The sequence below is a fragment of the Oncorhynchus keta genome, chromosome 28 (genome assembly GCF_023373465.1).
Source record: "Oncorhynchus keta strain PuntledgeMale-10-30-2019 chromosome 28, Oket_V2, whole genome shotgun sequence".
Lineage (NCBI taxonomy): Eukaryota > Metazoa > Chordata > Actinopteri > Salmoniformes > Salmonidae > Oncorhynchus > Oncorhynchus keta.
Window position 1 is genome coordinate 48052808 of NC_068448.1, and position 22177 is coordinate 48074984.

Here is a 22177-nt window from a genome sequence, read left to right on the forward strand (position 1 = left end):
ACCAATAGACTATGTACAGCTGCAGCGATCGGTTAGCTGCTCAGATAGCTGATGTTTGAAGTTGGTGAGGGAGATAAAAGTCTCCAACTTCAGCGATTTTTGCAATTCGTTCCAGGCAGCAGAGTACTGGAACGAAAGGCGGCCAAATGAGGTGTTGGCTTTAGGGATGATCAGTGAGATACACCTGCTGGAGCGCGTGCTACGGATGGGTGTTGCCATCGTGACCAGTGAATTGAGATAAAGCGGAGCTTTACCTAGCATGTAGCGAGGGCCAGCCGACTAGAGCATACAAGTCGCAGTGGTAAGGTGGTATAAGGTGCTTTAGTGACAAAACGGATGGCACTGTGATAGACGGCATCCAGTTTGCTGAGTAGAGTGTTGGAAGCCATTTTGGAGATGACATCGCCGAAGTCGAGGATCGGTAGGATAGTCAGTTTTACTAGGGTAAGCTTGGCGGCGTGAGTGAAGGAGGCTTTGAAAATTTGAGTAATCTAACGCCTGCCTCAGACCACTTGTAGAACAGCTCAGAACATAGAATCACACGGTTTATCCGTCTCTCTGTGACCACCAATAACTTCCGAACAAAGTTGAATAAAAATACAATGTTGCCAATGTCTTTGTAATTTATACAAAGAAAAGCGACGTTTAGGCATATTTCAATCATATTTCAATATATTTCATGTTCAATCGAGTTGTATTTTGTTGTATTAGGCTGCTGTCTGTAATTTGTCTCTATATATTTCATGATGTCTAGTCTATCCAGGTTGTATCACTACCAGCCGTGATTGGGAGTCCCATCAATTTTCCCAGCATCGTCAGGGTTTGGCCGTCATTGTAAATAAGAATTTGTTCATAACTGACTTGCCTAGTTAAGTAACAAAAAAAACAAAAAAACTTGTGCTCAATGATGTGCCAAATCTGTGATTTTGTGCATTTTTATTGGGTAAGCATTAGAACAGGTATTCCCAACCCCAGGGGTATGCGCAATGCCGTCGGGGGTATGCCAAAGACAAATGCGATTTTGGCTCGTTTCACTGCCAAAAATGTTATTAAACCATCTAGTGTTCAGCAAAATAACAACACAATGTCAAATTGTCACGACTCCTACCGAAGGTGGCTCCCCTTCCTGTTCGGGTGGTGCTCGGAGGTCGTCGTCACCGGCCTACTAGCTGCCACTGATCCCTTTTCCCCTTTCTGTTTCTTGGTTTCCCCTGATTTGTGTGTAGGCTGATTAGTCGGGCTATGTTAGCCAGTAGGCCCGCCTGCTCTTTGTGCAGGATTGTTCTGTGTTGCCACTGTGCACGTTTGATGTTGATGTGTTTACGTTTGTGGGCTTTTCCCCGGACTGTTTGAGCCCCCGTGTTTGGGGCATTTGTTTTGTGTGTGCCCTGTGTTTCGTGGGGTGGCTTATGTTTGCTGTGTGTGCAATTAAAAGCACTACCCTGTACTCTCTGCTTCCTGCGCCTGACTTCGCACCCACTACACCCAGAGCGTTACACAAATACAGGTAACCCAGTCAAATAATTAACATACAATCACATTAACCGTTACTCTCGCATGGGAATTCCACTAACGGTCCGTAAGAATTCCACTAACGGTCCGTATTTAAAAAAAAGTAAGGCCCGTGTCCATAGAGACGCATACCAGCTCTACTGGTAGTACTGCTACTACCAGCAGTACGACACCTGCACCTGTTGACGACAAGTTGTTCTGCTTCCACGAGCACGTCCAATGCTAGCATCAGTAATTGTACATTTGTTGTTTGCCCAGCTAGCATGGACACTGACAGTTGTGAATCTGATGCAGCTGAAGATCTACTGCCCCCTTACCCGGGAAAGCACCGAACAACAGACAGGGACGTTGCACCATTGAAGAGGCGCAAATATGGTGAAAACTACATTGATTTGGGGTTCACTTATATTAGGAGTAGTGCCTTTCCTCAGCCACAGTGTGTTAGATGTGCAAAAGTACTATCTCACAACTCGATGAAACATTCACTCTTGCGCAGACATTTAGACACAAAACATGCCAATTTGAAAAATCAGCAAACGGGAGTTCTTTGAGCGAGAATTCAGACGACTTTCGAGTAGTAAGACATGTATAAAAGCAACAGACCCGATTAATAAGAAGGGGCTAGAAACGTCTTCTATGGTGAGCTACCGAGTGGCTAGGACAGGCAAGCCCCATACTATTGTGGAGGAATTAATTCTTCCTGCTGCCGCGGATATGGCTGGGACAATTCTGAGGGAGAAGGACAAAAAAAACTATAGACAATGCCTTCATCAAACAACTATTTTTTCATGACGCAGCAGTGACGTGGCAGGAGATGTTTTGAAACAATTACTGCTTTGCATACAAGCCAGTGAATTCTGTGTTACAGCTGGGTGAGTCAGATGTGGCAGGCCTGGCACAGCTCCATTATTTTTATGGGGGGGGTCAATTAAGGAAGACATCCTCTTCTGCAAACCACTGGAAACCAGGACAGCAGGGGAGGATATTTTTAATGTACTAGACAGCTTTGTGAGATCAAATTGACTTTGGTGGTCAAGATGTGTTGGTATCTGTACTGATGGCACAAAAGCCATAACACATAGACATAGTGGAGTGGTGCGTGCAAGCAGTTGCTCCCGACGCCACTTGGGTACACTGCAGCATCCACCGAGAGGCTCTTGCTGCCAAGGGAATGCCTGACATCTTGAAAGACGTTTTGGACACTACAGTGAAAATGGTTAACTTTGTTAAAGCAAGGCCCCTGAACTCTTGTGTATTTTCTGCACTATGCAATGATATGAGCAGTGACCATGTAACGCTTTTACAACACACAGAAGTGCGCTGGTTATCAAGGGCCAAAGTATTGACACATTTTTTTATATTGAGAGATGAGCTTAAAGTTCTTTACTGACCATAATTTTCCTTGTCTGACCGTTGCATGATGACGAGTTTCTCACATGACTGGCCTATCTGGGTAATGTTTTTCTTGCCTGAATGATCTGAATCTAGGATTACAGGGACACCCTGCATTATATTCAATGTGCAGGACAAAATTGAGGCTATGATTAAGAAGTTGGAGCGCTATTCTGTCTGCATTAACAAGGAGAACACAGGTCTTTCTATTGCATGATTTTTGTGTGCAAATGAACTCAAGCTTACGGACAATGTCTAATTTGATCGTGCGCAATTACGCAGGTACTTTCCCGAAACGGACGATACAAACAACTGGATTTGTTACCCCTTTCATGCCCTGCTTCCAGTCAACTTACTGAACAAGAGAGCCTCGAAATTGCAACAATTGGTTCTGTGAAAATTGAATTTAAATCAGAAGCCACTGCCAGATTTCTGGCTAGGGCTGCGCTCAGAGTATCCTGCCTTGGAAAATTGCACTGTTAAGACACTGATGCCCTTTGCAACCACACACCAATGTGAGAATGGATTCTCGACCCTCACTAGCATGAAAGCTGAATAAAGGCACAGACTGTGTGTGGAAAATGATTTAAGACTGAGATTCTCTCCAATACACCCCGACATTGCAGAGTTATGTGCATCCTTTCAAGCACACCCTTCTCATTAACCTGTGGTGAGTTATTCACCATTTTTGATGAACAAATAAGGGTTTTATATGTAAGATGGCTACAAAAAAAAAAAAGTTATTGATTATTATTTGTGACCTGGTCCTATAAGAGCTCTTTGTCACTTCCCCACGAGCCGGTTTGTGACAAAAACTCACACTCATTCTTATGTTTAATAAATATATCAACATGAGAGTGCGCTGACCCCTGGTGCTAGAGGGGGTACGCAGCTGGAGGTTGAACGTTTGAAGGGGCACAGGACTATAAAAGACATTAGAAGAATAAGCCGCCTCAAATATTTTCAGTGGTGAATCTTCTCGAGGAGCGATCCCGACGTCAGTATTGTTAATTATTTCCCCATTTTAAGGAAATATTTGATCCCATCAGTATTGGCACATGCTACAACGACGCGCTTCTCTGAGCGGCGTTATGGGAAACATATGTTACGTCTTCGGCCGTTGTAAGAAATATGCATCGTTAAAAACACCTGTAAGCCTTAGTTCCATCGCTATCAGGACACCGGGCCCTGATCTGTTGCATCAGCCTCATTTGCTTTTTAACACGTTTTGTTATGCACTGGTTCTATGAATTTGGGATCTGTCTTCCCACAACTGTTCCAGAGTCTGTTTAGAATAGGCTATTTCTTTCTCGCACTGAATGACAAGCTGACCAACAGAATAGGGAAACTTTCGGACTATGGGGGATAGTACATTGACATAGGCTAGTGATCTTGCCGTTCGTTACTCGTCTTGTCTGCTGAGGAAGTTTATTATTTTTTTTTTTTATCTTCAAAGTGCACATCGGAATTCGGTAAGAAGGACACACGCTGTTACATCCTCTGGTTGCATGTTCCGTTAAGATGCATAACCATAATCTAAATGTGAATTCTGTCATTCTGAGCACCATGGGTGGACGCCCTCATCAGGTTAAGCACCCTATACATGTGGGTCCATTACATTTCTCAAATGTCTGGTAAATTAAAATGCTGCTGGTGAAATGTTCGGAAACCCTGGTAAGTGTGTGTGTGTGTGTTTTTTAAAAAGAGAGCCAGGCTGGGTTATGCAAGCTGTGTCTATCTGTGTGTGTGAAGCAGTCCTTGGTGTCATTGTGGTTAATAGCATCAAAACACAGTGTGGCCATGTTGTGGTCCCCTACCTAGTGAGCGGTCCCTGGTCTGGTTGGTGGAGCGCACTACGGGCAGGCTGGCGCGGGAGCGGCTGCCTCTGGTGAAGGTGGTGGGGGCATCAGCCTCTGACATGGTGTCCAGAGACTCCAGGGAGGCCAGGGAGAGGTGCTCAGCCTGGTCCCCTACACTGGAGCTGCTAAGGCCGTGTTTAGGGCTTCTGCTCTATAAGGGAGAAGAGGAGAAAGAGGTTCAAGAGGGGGTCACGATACACAGGAAAAGGGTTGTAAAAAATTCCGGTAACTTTCCCAAAAGGTCTCCCTCAAAATGTATTCTGGGAAGGTTACTGGGATTTTGCAACCCTACATAGGAAGCTTACACAAACTGAAACACAATTTCCCTAAGCTATGTGCCAGTGTCACATGCAGGAATCAAACCCACCATAACTCTGTGTTGCAAGCACCATTCTTTAACCAACAAAGCCATCTGAACCAAACACTAGTGTTACTTCTTTTAAGTGTTTAAGACAAAAGACAAGCTTTTTAACTACAATGTGAACACAGTGAAAAGCCCAGTGCCATTGTGTGACATTCTAGTCATGCATTTAAGTCTATTTGGGTGTCAATTGTTTGCATCAGTGCAGATTGCAGACAGACACTGCCTGTTATAGGTTGTCACACAAGCACCATAATTTCCCATGGCGCAATTGCTAAAAATGGAAGAGAGGGCAGTAATTTGGTTGTGCTGGGGTATCCCCCTCAGCCCATTGACTAATGTGGAGCAGGCAGTAATTTGGTTGTGCTGGGGTATCCCCCTCATTGACTAATGTGGAGCAGGCAGTGATTTTGGCAGGACTATACTGATAAGGTGAGGTGAGGCAAACAAGACACACCCCACTATATAGCATGACACACCCCACTATATAGCATGACACACCCCACTATATAGCACACACACTATGATTTTCCATGTCGCAGTTGCAAAAAAAAAAACTAAATGGTCCCTAGGCCTTATCACGTATTAATAATGCGTTTCTCTTTTGACAAGCTTCACACAACTTGAGAAGTGAAGGGTTAACACACACAAACACACTTTTCTCACTTGTGGTGCAGCTAGTTACAGCCCCAAAATCGACATTGTAGAAAAAATACAAATAACTCCAGCACAATACTTTTTTCCAAGTTATTTTTCAAGCTTTGCACAACAACCAAGGGAAAAGGTGTAGCGAGGCTGATTAAAGCCACTAATGAGTTCACCAGGCAGACAGTCCTGTGGGCCTGGCAGTGTTAAAGGCTGTGGAGCTCATTGAGAAGCCTGGTAGTATTGTAAGGTTATCTGTGCCAGGGTGACAGTTTGACTAGCATTGAGAGGTCAGCACACCGAGAGCCCTTTATCAAGCTAACAGTTCTGAGGACACACCCAGGTGCACACACAAAGACAATTTTGACATAAATAGCTTCTCCTTTTCAGTTTATTGAGAAGTCATTGACATCCCCCAAAACATTGAATTGGAATTTCAGTTCTCTTCCTGAATTGACTGCCTTCAATTAAAATTGATCCCAACCCTGACAGACAGGTTAGCTGGGATGCAGACAGTCACACGCCCAGGCATGATGCAGATAAGATAAAAATCAGACTAACTGTGTGGGGAAATTGGATTTTCAGCAAGTACCTCTGAATGTCAAGCTCAGAATGGAGAGAAGACAACATGCCCTGTAAGGACTGATGGAATATATATATATAGAGAGAGAGAGAGAGAGAGAGAGAGAGAGAGAGAGAGAGAGAGAGAGAGAGAGAGAGAGAGAGAGAGAGAGAGGAGAGAGAAGACATGGGGAAAGGGAGAGGTGAGATGGTCATCACACATGTCAAGAAACAAGGCAGCAATTTGAACAGAACTGTTTGAGATATTTAAAATATATATTTTTTAGAGTATACTGTACTGTATCTGCTTTCCAATAGAGACAACATAAACTATAGTCTACTAATCCTTTGATATTAATAACTGTATGATTGGTTTTAATAGTCATCACCCTCCACACCACCATTATTATTCAGATGACATCGTTGAGTGGATGACACCTTCAGTGTCATCACCACAGGAGTGACCGGTCACCTGACATTGCAGCAGCATCCTCTGGGTATATCTGGGGTGGCATCCCAAATGGCAGCATATTCCCATACGGCCCTGGTCAAAAGTAGTGCACTATATAGGGAATAGGCGGCCATTTGGGACGCAGACCTGATGACCCGAGCACTACAACTCAATTGTGTCGTGAGTAGAAAGGTAAGGCCTTTGTATGCATGGCCCATGATGATGGAGGGCCAAGTTCAGTTGATGTGTCATCCGAAACCAAGGGGCACGCTCGGTAATTTGAACTGAATTGGAATTATTTATGAGTGAAAAGTAATTATTTATGAGTGCAACCAATTATGTTGCGGTAGATACAGTACCAGGCTGCTCTGAAAACCTGGCAGTGTTAAAAACATACTGTCACATGTGGTAAAATACATACTGAGCAAGATGGAGACAGAGAGGCTCCCTGCGGATGGTGGTAATAAAGTTTACACATCAACACCAAAATGAGGTGTTGTCAATCGGATGAGCTTAGCAAGTTATCCTCCTTCTCTCCCTTTCACACACACGCACGCGCACACACACACACGCACACACACAACCTCCCTCCCTCTCTCTGGCAGGCACCCCATTATCACAGAAAAGCCACTTCCTATCCCAGCAGAAACCACTTCCTGTCGTGGCCTAGACGTGTAAAAATCACGGTTTAACCTCCAATTACAACCACCAACCTGCTGTTAAAGACACATCGACCACACGTTGATCCGGTCACGGCTGGGGAGTTAGACCTAAATTCCACATGTCACCGTGTGTGGTTTAGTTAGCGATGACAGTCAATGGTCACCGTCGAGCACCTACTATTTCAGCACTGAGTAGGCAGTCATATCATTCTATGTAGGTCACTGACAGAGTGTGTGGCACGGAGAAGTGAACACGTTTGATACAGGTACAGTAAGTGATTACACAAGATGACAATGATTATGGCCGTCGGGAACAAATGCATCAAAACGCATTCAGTCGGAAGTGTACTACTTTACCAAGGTAATTGGATATTGCTCCTACATGTTACACTATTTACTACTCCGAGAGAGCATGTTCTGTTTTCAAAGTCTTTAATAAAAGAAAGATCCAGCGTGCCTTTTAGTTGCAGTTTCGCCATTGTTCACATTTCAATTTCCAAAATGGTTTCTTTCCAGAGGTGGTGTCCATTGCAGAAAGGGGGGGGGGGTACCTAGTCAACTGTACAACTAATTGCATTCAACTGAAATGTGTCTTCTGCATTTAACACAACCCCTCTGAATCTGAGAGGTGCAGGGGGCTGCCATTATCGACATCCACGGCACCAGGGGAACAGTGGGTTAACTGCCTTGACAGATTTTTACCTTGTCAGCTCTGGGATTCAAAACCTGCAACCTTTCGGTTACTGGCCCAACGCTCTAACCACTAGGCTACCTGCCGCCCCATTGGGTGTTTGATGTCTGTTTTGTTATACTCATTGAATACATCCCTTAAAATTCCTTTATTATTCTCCGTCAAATGTATAAACGGTTTGGCTGCTATATGAGTTTTTATAGAGTAGCATTTTACTTTGTGTGCATAACAGTGTTGCTTCCGTCCCCCTCCTCGCTCCGACCTGGGCTTGAACCAGGGACCCTCTGAACACATCAACAACTGCCTCCCACGAAGGATTGTTACCCATCACTCCACAAAGGCTGCAGCCCTTGAAAAGGGAAACAACTTCAAGATTTCAGAGCGAGTGATTGAAGCTCTACTTGCGCGCACCGCTAACTAGCTAGCCATTTCACACTGGTTACGCGTGTGTGTGTCTCTACAGTCTTTCGAGCCTTGAAAGATTTTCACGAGTGTCAAATCAGGTTACTTTTGCAATACAATTTAGGTACATTTCCTGGATTCACAAACGAGCAGATGCCACAAAAACGGATGGATGAAAAGTCAAGAAATAAGAAATTCCATACCATTGTTGTATTCACCTGAAATGTGTCTTCGGCATTTAACCCAACCAATCTGAATCAGAGAGGCAGGGGGCTGCCATAATCAACATCCACGTCTTCAGCGCACAGTGGGTTAACTGCCTTGCTCAGGGGCAGAACAACGGATTTTTACCTGGTCAGCTCGGGGATTCGATCCAGCAACCTTCCAGTTGCTGGCCCAACGCTCTAAACACTAGGATACCTGGCGTCCCATTGTCTAAACATCATTATGGTTGTGGCGTTGTGGTTTCAGACAGATCAGAGGATCAGATCAGAGGTATTGTACAGTGCTGAGACGTGGCGATTAAATTTGAATTATGACATTGAAAAATAAATCACTGCTTCTATCAAAAGATTAGTGGCAGACATAGAACACTTTATGGAAAATATAGCCATGGCTGCCAGGGGGCTGGGCTGATTTCTGCAAAACAGAAGCAACTTCACAAGTAATGTTTCCAAGTCTTTGCTTAAGAGCGCTTCATGCTTCAGGTTGTGCAGCACAGAAATAGAAATAGACCAACTTAAATAGATCTAATGTCAAGGAATTGTTCTCAATTCCTAATTTTAAGAGTCGAATGAGACTATTTACTCCGTCTAGTCGGCATCGAGGTCTTTCTCTCGCCAAACGTGGCAGAGCGTGGACTTCTGCCAGGAAACAGAAGCTCATCATGGTTTAGCCCCCACACTGGTGATGTCAGCAAGCCTTTTCACTTAAGATGCTAATTGTGTTGGCTCCCTGAGGAGAGGAGGAGAGAGAGAGAGAGAGAGCGAGAGAGAGAGAGGACCACATCTCTGTCTGTGTACACTCTGTCTGCGTACTGTACTTCTACATGCTGCCCTGTACACCGTGGGAAGACAGCAAGACACACCGTCGAACCACCCTCTCTAACCCTAACTGTATATCTGTGTGTTAACAGAGCGGCTCCTCAGATCGGACAGGTTTATCCGTATGCCTGCGTGGCCCAGCAACAAAAGGCCGTGGTTTGAATTCCCAGATGATCGCAGAGATGGCTCCATTTTCTGCTCAGCGCATTCAGTATCCTCGTGTCTGTCTGTGGGTCTCCAAAGCTTCACGGTCTTTTGTATCATCCAGGCTGTGTCCCAAATGGCACCCTATTCCCTGGGTAGTGCCTACAGGGCTCTGGTGAAAAGTAGTGCACTAGTGTTACACACTAGTATCCCCTTGTCATACATTCCCATTCATTATGGCTGTGTCCCCCTCCCTTTATTTATTTATTTTACCTTTATTTAACCTTTATTTAACCAGGCAAGTGAGTTAAGAACAAATTCTTATTTTCAATGACAGCCTAGGAACAGTGGGTTAACTGCCTGTTCAGGGGCAGAACGACAGATTTGTACCTTGTCAGCTCAGGGGTTTGAACTTGCAACCCTCCGGTTACTAGTCCAACGCTCTAACCACTAGGCTAACCTGCCGCTCCGTAAACCCTCTCATACCACACTCCACCTCTAATCCCCCTCTCCCTCCAAAATCATCACATGACCTTCAGACAGACTGCCTGCCTGGGGCTGGACAGACCAGGCCAATTGGTTCGTTGAAAGGGGTCGACTTTACAGCATCAACAATCAAAGCCAATCACGGCGTTCCATGGAGAAGGGCTATAATCTGTGGACTCGAGACGGTTTGCCCGGTGGTTGCACACTACGGCATATCAAATTCATATTTACTCTCTGTCGGCGATAAATGGATATTTTTATTAGGTAATAACTGTAGTCAAAACAGACATACCAGACTTACACTGTAACAGAAACATTACGGTACGTCAGACACATTACGGCATATCGAATTCCTATGCCCTGTCATCAATAAATGAATTATTGGTACGGGATTGCTGGATATAAAAGTATCATGTATCAATGTATGTGTATGCAGCAGCACAGTTGTAAAATATATATTTTTAAAAATAGGTTAATGGAAAAAAACATGAACAAAAATGAATAATTGTAGCAAGAGTTGCAGTCAAAGCAGATAAAGCACACGCTGACACATTCAGAGGTAGGAGTAGCTGCCTTATTTAGCCTACTGTTGTATAGTCTTATAAGATCCAGAGTCTGGGAAAAAGAGATAGTGGCAACGTTCAAACGAGGGTTTAGCTGTGAAATCCCTCTAGCCAGAGATGGACTGCATCCCAAAAGGGCATCCTTTTTGTAGTGCACAAAAAAAAAGATGTAGTGCACTACTTTTGGGCAAAAGGGAATAGGGTGCCATTTGAGACGCAAAAAAACAAACCATATGAGACCACATGATGACAGGTCCATTGACCTTCCCAGAACCTACGTTCAATCGGTTTCAGCAACTTTGAAATGTGCACAACTGATTTGGCCCAGCCATTCGATTACATTCACTCAGGCAGACCTCAGACTCACATACAGACCTCCGTGTGCCTGCACTGAGAGAGCCTATACAAAACATATTAGCCTGAGCACACAAACATAGAGGGCTCGCCGACAGCAAACTCAGACTCCCGTAGTTTCACGAGCCAAACGTACTCCTACGAGCGATGCAAATGGAAGGTTGGAGATTTACAGAACGTTGACGTTCTGACAGTTCACATATTATTACAATGCGCTGTGGCAATCAATACAGTGTCGCTCAGTTGCTTGTTCATCCGACCAACTTACTACAAATACTGAATCAATATGCTCTGAATTTCAACCTGTACATAAGAGGCATACATGCCCAGTCATCAGTCACATTCCTGATCATAAGCAGAATTAAATAGATTAAATATTTCCCTCCAGGTTTGAAGACATTTAATAGAAAAGAAGATATTTACAGTGAATTACCAGCACAGCGATTATCTCCCTCCTGCAGAGCTTCCCATATCCTAGTCTAGTGGAAACTCCCCTGGTCTGCTGAACACACACATCCTGCTGTTATTCCAGCCCCACTGTTCTGTTCTGTTCTGTTCTCCCCCAGACTGGATATAAGGATGGTGGTGACTTCCAGTCCAGCCTGCCAAGGATAAAACTCACATCAAAGTTCTATCACCACCACAGTGTCAGGGGAGAGCAGTCAAGGGATGTGGGTGTGTGTGTGTAGAACCAGGGCAACCACATATGCATGTGGACGCGCACACACAAAACACACTATTCAAAATCAACACTTTTTTTTTTTTAAAAGCTATATGCATTGAAAAAAATTATACTTTTATGCACCGAGACAAGATTTATCTGGGAGCAGTAAATCGATTTACAAGTTTGACAGTGTGTTTTAGATCAAATGAATAGCTCTGAAATGTCCCCAATCCCCTTTGGTGTTTACAGCCTCCCATCTCGTGAGGGCTGGAAGAAGACAGAACGATGACACCGGTCCCCAGAACAGATAAGACCTCAGCCTGCTAGGCTAAACCTCACTGGTAATACTGGTAAAACTTAAAATCAGTGTCTCTGAGAAACAGACGAGCCAAGAGTGACAGTCTAAATATATTTTTTTTGTTGCACAGAATAATCATTATTTGGATAATAAATGGGGGCCTCTAGGAACAAAATGGCTTGGTGTATTAGAAATGCCTTGGCTGATTTCTGGTCCCAATCCACTCCTGGTCTCTCCCCTCGCAGCATGGGACATAGACCCTAACGACCACTCAGACGGTCCATCTTCATCATATTTGTACAATGAAATTGCTAGTATGTCTCTAAATAGCAGGTAAAGTTGTATTCCCTTAATAAGTCAAAAATCACATGCGAAACCATATGGTTTTCGAACACTTCACATGTGATTATATTTCACATGGAGTTTAACATGTGGATATTTTTCATGAGATTTCACAGGCAACGCCCTACAAAACAAAGATTAGTCCTTAAGATGTCATCAACTTACATATCTGACTACATATCTGATACAGTAATTATTATTCAACATGTCCTCACCTGGGATTTGAACTCCCACCCTCTTGGTTCACAGCATTCCAAACTTCCTGCTACGCCACCATGTCTGTGGCGATTACTGACTTCGCCTGTGTCCCTACACTTTGGACTTCAAAGTAAATATTTTAAAAAATACACTCAAGAAAAAAAAAATTGTATTGTATTCATCATGGTGATTCAGGGGTAACATTATTCCCCACCAACATTAAACTATACAGAAAACCCTCAAATTGCTGAAAATTAAATTAATGATGAGAGAATAGTCAGATTATTTGCTAATTTAAATAGCAAAATAGTGCCATGTGCAGATATGTATTATAGGTAGTGAATCTGTAGGGGACTTTGGTATTCTACAGACTTTGTGGCCCAAGGTTGTGAGAGATCAAATCCCAGGTGGGGTCATATTGAAAAGTCAGCACTAAGTGATCATGTCAAATGGAATCAGATTGATTAAAGATGTTTACAATATTTTAGCTGAACAGCGTACCACTTAACTTAAAACCCCCATACCATTTCATTACTTCCTGTAAAAATGTTTGTAAAAAAACCCAGGAAATGTGCAGTTTCACATGTGAAAACATAAGAGACATGCGAGGTCAGTTGTTCACATGTTACATTTAGAGTTCACATGTGAGCAGCATTTTCACGTGAAAAACGTTCATGTGCAATTTTACACGTGAAAAATGTATCAAATGTTGTCATGTGTAGTTTCATGCCATCGCGTGTTGAAATTTTGCGTCGCCATGTCACACCGAAGACATGTTTTCACGTGTACTTTCATAGTCTCACAGGTTGCTTTTGCACGAGATCACATGTGAAACGCCTGTGATCACGTGAAATTCAAGAGTTATGTTGCACAGCATTTAAAGTTACAGGTGATTACATCAGAAGATAAACGTTGGGAATAACACGAGGTTGTTGGTCATGGAATACCTTACACGCTTGCTTTACTGGTTCTGTTTTGTACTGGTGCCTGTAACTGTCATGCAATTTTGGGATTGAGTTTAACAGGTCTGGGCTACCCAGGTCTTAACAGATCATTTACCCATTACTGCCCTTTCCACACACACACACACACACACACACACACAAACACACACACACAATTTGCTGACAGAGCTCTGGCATCACGTCCTGTCTAGACTTGTTCTTTAATGTCATAACATTAGTACTCCGAGTATGATTTATCTCTTCTGACGCTTCCGGCTTTCCCGTAATAACAGCTCTGCTGGGTTTCATTCTAAGAGGATCCACACCCGCACACACACACACAGAGAGAACACACTCTTTTCCAGAGAGTTTGTCCTGGCCTGTATAACAGTTTAGGTCTAATTTGAGCCACTCTGTGTATATCTGATGATTGTGAAGATGAGAATGTGGCTCAGAGCCTGTGGTAAGAAGTTCTTAGAGAATAAAATAAATCCTTATCTGTCCACGAACCCACGGAGGTGCTTCTTCTCTCAGGTCACACACACACACACACACACACACACACACACACACACACACACACACACACACACACACACACACACACACACACACACACACACACACACACACACACACACACACACACACACACACACACACACACACACACACACACACAGTTTTCTGTTACATGGATTTGAAATACGTATTTAAATACTTCTTTAAAATAATATGGACCCAGTGTGCTTTGTAATTTGTACATTTTGGTCATTTAGCAGACCCTCCTATCCAGAGTGACTTACAGTCAGGGAATTCGACTAAGGTATATAAACAACAACATATCAGTTTTTTTTATTGTTAATAAGAATGTGGTTGTGGTGAAGGCGTGTAGTCAAATGTATTTTGTATTTCAAAGAATAAAAAAATAAAAAAACAAATACAAAATAGTGTTTTGTATTTTATTTTGATCCATTGGTAACATTTTGTAATTGTAACAAGATAGTTCTTTCCCCATCTCTGTCTGAATATAATAAATCATAGCGAAGAAACGGGAGAAGGTAACAAGAAATGTGAGATACCACCTGTTACCTCTTAAGTAATATCTTCAGTAAAGTCTTCTTAGCATCACATCTCCCACATTCTCTCATAGTTAAGTTAACGTCTGAGAGTAAGTCACAATGGGTGCGCCCGCAAATGGCACCCTACTCCCTATGTAAGTGCTCTACTTTTGACCAGGGCCCAAAGGTCAACAGTAGTCCACCCATAAATGGAATAGGGTGCCATTTGGGACAGAGGCGAGGTGTAGTTTCTTCAGAGTGCGGAAGAGTCGCAGGGCCCTGATCCCCATTATTAAAGTGTCTAGTGAAACGCTTACTGGGGACCACTCACACCCCTTTACTCTACCCACACCAAATGATCCTCCACCTCCCAAAGGAGAGGGAGGGGTGGGCGGGCAACACAGCGGCACGAACAAACACACACATTCGCACAAACACACTCTTAGTCACACACAGAACTTTTCATTAGATTTGACATTACTTAAGCAAATGTTCATCTCTTTCATGTGCGTCTTTACCTCCTGTAATCCCAGCATGCACACACACACACACACACACACACACACACACACACACACACACACACACACACACACACACACACACACACACACACACACACACACACACACACACACACACACACACACACACACACACACAAGGTTCAGACAATCTTATCAGACCTGGATTTGTTTGATTGACCCATGCAAATAGGGAAAAGATCACTCCTTTCAACTCTACAGTTGCCCATCATCATCATGCCCTCCGATCACTCTCCTCCATCTGTTCCTGTCTTCTTTGACCTTTACGTGCATGCTCCTTGCGCACCATTGACCCCAGCATTGTTTTTTCTTTGACCTGTGCCTATATCAGTTATATCAGATACTACACCGCACTACACTCACAACTCCAGCACACACAGGCTGATATTACAGTACACTAAACTCACGACTCAAGCTCTTTCTATCACACACACCACACACACACACACACACACACAACCTGCTGGAGAGAGAACCTGTAATCGACAGACAGATCTTCTCCAGTGACAACTGATACTGGTGCTCAGCCAGTATCCAAAACATGACTCATTCATCCATATGAGATTAGGAATGAAATATGAACTCAAACACAATGTAAACAAATAACAGAATTGCCCAATAAGGTAGGGAGCTGAAGGTTCGAGTTGCCAAACGTCAGCCTCGAAACCTTAATGACTTGGAGAAGATCTGCAAAGGGGAGTGGGACAAAATCCCTCCTGAGATGTGTGCAAACCTGGTAGCCAACTACAAGAAACGTCTGACCTCTGTGATTGCCAACAAGGGTTTTGCCACCAAGTACTAAGTCATGCTTTGCAGGTCAAATACTTGTTTCCTTTATGGCCTATTTATTGCCTTAACTTCGAGATAGGGGGCGCTCTTTTAATTTTTGGATAAAAAAACGTTCCCGTTTTAAACAAGATATTTTGTCACGAAAAGATGCTCGATTATGCATGTAATTGACAGCTTTGGAAAGAAAAAACTCTGACGTTTCCAAAACTGCAAGGATATTATCTGTGAGTGCCCCAGAACTAATGCTACAGGCGAAACCAAGATGAAATTTCATACAGGAAATGCCCCAGATTCTGAAGGCGCTGTGTTCCAATGTCTCCTTATATGGCTTTGAATGCGCCAGGAATGAGCCTGCACTTTCTGTCGTTTCCCCAAGGTGTCTGCAGCATTGTGACGTATTTGTAGGCATATCATTGGAAGACTGACCATAAGAGACTACATTTACCAGGTGTCCGCCCGGTGTCCTGCGTCGAAATTATTGCGTAATCTCCAGGTCCATGCTCGTTCCATTTCTTCAGAGGAGAAACCAAACTGCCACGAATGATTTATCATCGATAGATATGTGAAAAACACCTTGAGGATTGATTAAACAACGTTTGCCATGTTTCTGTCGATATTATGGAGTTAATTTGGAAAAACTTTTTGCGTTGTAATTACTTAATTTTCTGGGTTTTTCTTACCCAAACGTGATGAACAAAACGGAGCGATTTGTCTACACAAATCATCTTTTTGGAAAAACTGAACATTTGCTATCTAACTGAGAGTCTCCTCATTGAAAACATCTGAAGTTCTTCAAAGGTAAATTATTTTATTTGAATCCTTTTCTTGTTTTTGTGAAAATGTTGCATGCTGAATGCCAGGCTTAATGCTATGCTAGGCTATCAATACTCTTACACAAATGCTTGTTTAGCTATGGTTCAAAAGCATATATTGAAAATCTGAGATGACAGTGTTGTTAACAAAAGGCTAAGCTTGAAAGCTAATATATTTATTTCATTTCATTTGCGATTTTCATGAATAGTTAACGTTGCGTTATGCTAATGAGCTTGCGGGGAGAATTACACTCCTGGATACAGGTTTTTTTCATAGCCAAACGTGATGAACAAAACGGAGCGATTTGTTCTACACAAATAATATTTTTGGAAAAACTGAACATTTGCTATCTAACTGAGAGTCTCCTCATTGAAAACATCTGAAGTTCTTCAAAGGTAAATTATTTTATTTGAATGCTTTTCTTGTTTTTGTGAAAATGTTGCATGCTGAATGCTAGGCTATCAATACTCTTACACAAATGCTTGTTTAGCTATGGTTCAAAAGCATATTTTGAAAATCTGAGATGACAGTGTTGTTAACAAAAGGCTAAGCTTGAGAGCAAATATATTTATTTCATTTCATTTGCGATTTTCATGAATAGTTAACGTTGCGTTATGGTAATGAGCTTGAGGCTATAAATAGGATCCCGGATACGGGATTGTTCGTCGCAACAGGTTAACTCCTCACGCCATTTGCACACACTGTATATAGACCTTCTTTTTTTCTATTGTGTTATTGACTGTACGCTTGTTTATTCCATGTGTAACTCTGTGTTGTTGTTTGTGTCGCAGTTGTAAATGAGAATCTGTTCTCAACTAGCCTACCTGGTTAATAAAATGTGAAAATGTCAGTTATCAGCGATTCTGACAGAGGTGAATCAGAACAAAAACCTGTCTAATAACAACAATTATATGTTGACTTCCAGTGTGACTCAGACTTGTGTTGTAAGTAAACTACGCCTCTGCAAACAATGCTGTTGTGTATCATACCAAAGAATCCTGCTACATCAGAAGATTAGCTGGCCAGATTAGCTGAACTACTCTGTTTTCCATGTGTGCATTGTGAGACTTGTGTGTGTAAAGACTGTTGTCTGTCTAGGGGTGTTATCAGGTCTGGTTCTGTCAAAAAGGCTTATTCCACAGCCCTCATCCTGTCCCCCCCCCGTCACCCCCCTTTCCCTCAGGATTAAACCCCAGGCACGGCGCCAATCTATGGGTCACTTGTCCCCTCAGCATCCCATCAACCCCAAACCTCCAGCCCCAACCTCCAGGCCCCACTTTAACACCCTCCACCTCCCGGGATGGCAGGTCTGCACGTGTCTGTCGTTAACTCCTCAAGCCCTGCGGCTGTCGTTTGTTTCAGTCCGAGGAGTCATTCTGATCTGAAGGCGGCACTTGTGGAGGAGTGGCTGGAGAGGACCTGAGCAGAAACCATTAAATAGCCTCAGCTCCTGCCTCCTGTTCTGACAGCCGTTGAGACTGCTGAGAGGGGCTGATTAAAAACAGATGTCTGGACAGACACCTGCTACACTGAGGTGATTGTGTGAATTGAGACACACAGGAATTAGAGCCATGACATGTCTCTTTATGAAAATAACACAGTATCTCAGTTAGAGGGTTTTGGAGGGATAAGAATTGTCTCACTCTAAGCTTTGGGGAGAAAGTCTAAATATATATCCAATATGGTTGGTTTTAACCAGTCCGTTGACATTTCAGTGTCATAACGAACTTAGCATTACAGCATAGTAGACTTGCAATCGTGTAAGACTTCTTCTGTAAGGGACCTAGGTTCCAAACTATTACATCATCTCTGTTGACTGTACATTCACGTTATTAAATATGTAACACAGCAATAAAACATCTGAAGAACATAGTACACACTCCAACTCTGAAAATCCCAGAGTGAATAAAATCACATTTCAACTTTTTCCTGCATGTTGTTCGTGTTAGAGTTAAAGTTAAAAAAAATGGAAGCATTTATTTCACTTTCAGTGGATGATCGCAAATTCCAGCCAGAGAGAGAGAGAGAGAGAGAGAGAGAGAGCTGCTTCTCACTGTGCCACTGTTATCTAGGTGACCTTGGAGTTAAGGAATAACAGTGTAGCTGGGCCAGAAGCCTGGGGAGAGAGGTATGCAAGGGATCGGCCAAATGTTGCGAACATTGAATAAAGTCTTTCACAAGTCTCTGAGGGAAGGGAGAAGATATACTCACTGGTATGAGTCACTCAATGAGTTCTATGGATTGTGATTCTCAAATGTGACAGGTGGCAAACCCATGGAGCTTCCAAAGAAAATATACAGACCCTGGCCTGTGTGGTCTAGTGGTTAGTGCCGCAGACCATGCCACACAAGAGGCTGTCCACAGTGTTTATTTTGCCCCCAAAAACAATCCATAAGGAAATAGAGGGGGTTACTAATCACAATGTGTCCACCACGCAACTGTGTCCAAGTCATTTTGTGTCCACCTGTAATGTACACCCCCCCGCATCTGCGTCTAAGTCATTTTGTGTCCACCTTGCGACTGTGTCAGAACCATCCAGTGTATCACGTAACGTAGAGCGGCCTGGCCTGGCTGCCCACACAGCTGTCTTAACATGGCGGCTGTTATCCCTCACACTGAGGACCAGGCCAGCCGTGGCCAGCCATGTCACAGCTCAGCTCCCTCATGGGGAGAAGGGTGTGTGTGTGTGTGTGTTTGTCTGCATGTGTGTGTGTGTGTGTGTGTTTGCATGGGAGTGTGTGGGGAGGGGAGAGGAGTGGTTAAGCGTGCTCGTCCAACACCCAGGGGAGAGGATGGGGCCGTGGGCAGCTATCTCATCTCCCTTGGATCTAGGTCTTTAAAGTCCGGATGAGTAGAGGAGGAAATTAAACCCCTCAGGTTTTGTTGGGAATCAGAGAGCGAGAGAGAAATTGAGTGCGAGTCATTCGGTACGTGGTTATCCACTTCCACTGTGCACAGAGAGGTATCTTCCTGACCGCTGTTTAACCTTGAAAAAAAAGCCCTCCTGTGAAATCTCAACCCAAAGTGAGAGTACAAAGTATGTGCTTGCCGCTTGGCTAACCCGCACCGTAGCCACAGTTGAGGCTCTTCTTGTCCGGACAACGATGTGACAACGACGTGACAACAGTAGTGTGGGAGAGAATGGCCTTAGTGGCTTTTCACTCTGCTAGTGAGTTTTCGAGTCTGCACTGCTTTTCGGAACAACAATAAAATGTCGGACTAAGGTAGAGTTGTGATGTGATAGTTGATGAATGAGAGGTTTTGGGGTTGGGATGCACAATATAAAATCGGTAAGCATATCGGAATTGGACGATATTAGCTAAAAACGGCAACATCGGCCCGATGTCTAGTTTTACGCTGATGTCAAATCCGATGTCAAAGCTGACGTGTGTACCTATATAAATGTAGGTAGATGAAGTAATGACGCCACGAAAGACAGTGCGGCACGTACATCACATAATTCCTAACCTAGCCCACAACGTCTGCTATGTGGATCTATTTTGAAGTTTCAAAGGAAGATAACCAAAAGGCTATAAAGAAACATTTGTGCTGCTGTTATCTCCCGAGGAGGGGAGAAAGTGAAATCTTTCAATCCACAAACCTAATTACTCATTTGAAAGTGCATCGCCCCCAGACGTTCAGTGACAACTTGGTACAAAAGCAGTAAAAAAAAAACTAAGGGCACACTTCCAACAACTAAACAAGTTCAAGTCGAGCAGTCATTAGAAAGTGTAAGAACGTTTCAGCGAGACAACTCAAAAAAGGTGAAATCCATTAACGCCAAGATAATAGAATGCATTGCCCTTAACAACCAACCGTTTCTTCGTCGTGGACGAGGTTGGCTTTCGCCGACTGGTCGAGCACCTCGAACCCCGGTACACACTAACCAAGTAGGCGCTATTTTTCAGATGTTGCCCTACCGGACTCAACAATACCACAGTATTGTTGAAGCGCACATCCGTGAGCTACTTACTATGGGCGTCACCGCTATTAGCTTCACGGCTGACATTTGGACCAGCAATGTCATCCCCGTGAACATGCGGAGTCTGACAGCACAGTGGGTCGACGAGGATTTCGTACTGAGGAAAGCCGTAATGCGCGCTCAAGAATGTGCTGGTTCTCATACCGCTGCTGCCATTTCAAAGGCATTTGAGAAAATGTTTGAAACTTGGAAACCTGAACACACTCCTAGCGCCATTCGACCAAACAGACTCGAGAACTAAGCTCATCAACTGCGTCTGCAGCAGACGTGATAGCCTCGGTCGTGGCATTGAAACGCCTGCTCAACAAAACTGCTGACACAGACCGTGGGATTAAAACTTGCAAAAGTACTGTACTAGAGGCTGTGAACAAGCGATTCGGTGGCATTCTCTCTGAGCCTCTTTACTGTGTCACCACCATACTCATTACTACTTCGATGCAGACAAGGTTTACGTGAAATGTTACAGACACAGCTTGGACAAGATGGAAACGGACACAGTGATCAGTGTGCGGCGTGGAAGAGGACCCACGACAGAAGAGGCCACAGACAGACAGAGCTGAAAGTTCACTGCTAGACATGTATGATGAAATCCTGGTTGAGAATGAAATGACTGAACATATGAACAACTAAAACAGCAAGTAAGTGAAATAAATAGATACCAGTATGTTTTACTGGTAATGGGGACATATGTAAATGCCAACAAAACAACTTTTTGGTCAGTGTGTGTGTGTTTCAACTATTTAACTGTACTGGAAGGCTGCTAAAAATGTTAAATATTGGTTATCGGAGCCAGGTTTTTTGGCAAGGAATATATCCATATTGGACAAAAATTGCCTCTTTTAGCACTAATTAATATATAAAATGGTAGCTCATTAGAATTTTTTGAGGTGTGGTTTATGGACAGCTCTTTTTGTGCAATCATGAGGGAGCGTATCATTCCAGTTCATGCAACCTGTTGTGTTATGCTATTAAATGGTACATATGACTATGGCTTGTGATGGTGATTTGTGAAAGATTCATGTATGGCCTTGTGTTAATGTTCATACAAATATTTAGACATGTTAAGTTTGCTGTACCAAACGTAACATAACATATTAAATTCGCTTTTCCGGATATACATGTTCTATGTTACGTCTAGTCTATGAGACCAGGCTGGGCACCTACCACGTTCAAAAGCACATTCACCCGCTGAATGACACATACACAAGGCTTAAAAATCATTCTTTAACCGGTCTCCTCCCCTTAATCTACACTGATTTAACTAATGACATAAATAAGGGATCATAGTTTTCACCTGGTCAGTCTCATGGAAAGAGTAAGAGTTCCCAATGTTTTGTACACTCAGTGTTTAGCAATTCAATATCAGCCCGCATGATGCCGATCTCACGTCTCTTGCGGTTATAAAGGTTTTGAGA

General features: G+C 43.3%; 1 protein-coding gene across 16 annotated transcripts in view; it reads right to left on the reverse strand.

Moving 5' to 3' along the window:
* Positions 1-22177, reverse strand: part of LOC118361142 (sickle tail protein homolog) — a 241670-nt gene that overhangs the window by 43121 nt on the left and 176372 nt on the right. For 11 of the 16 annotated variants that reach the window (XM_052483205.1, XM_052483201.1, XM_052483209.1 and 8 more), the window contains exons 3-4: positions 6331-6411; positions 4722-4914 (exon numbers count right to left, since the gene is read on the reverse strand). In XM_052483205.1, coding sequence (XP_052339165.1) covers positions 4722-4914; positions 6331-6411 — 274 coding nt within the window. Of the gene's footprint in view, positions 1-4721; positions 4915-6330; positions 6412-11549; positions 11718-22177 lie in introns of those variants that run through there. The other 5 variants (XM_052483200.1, XM_052483199.1, XM_052483210.1 and 2 more) reach the window with 3 other exon arrangements.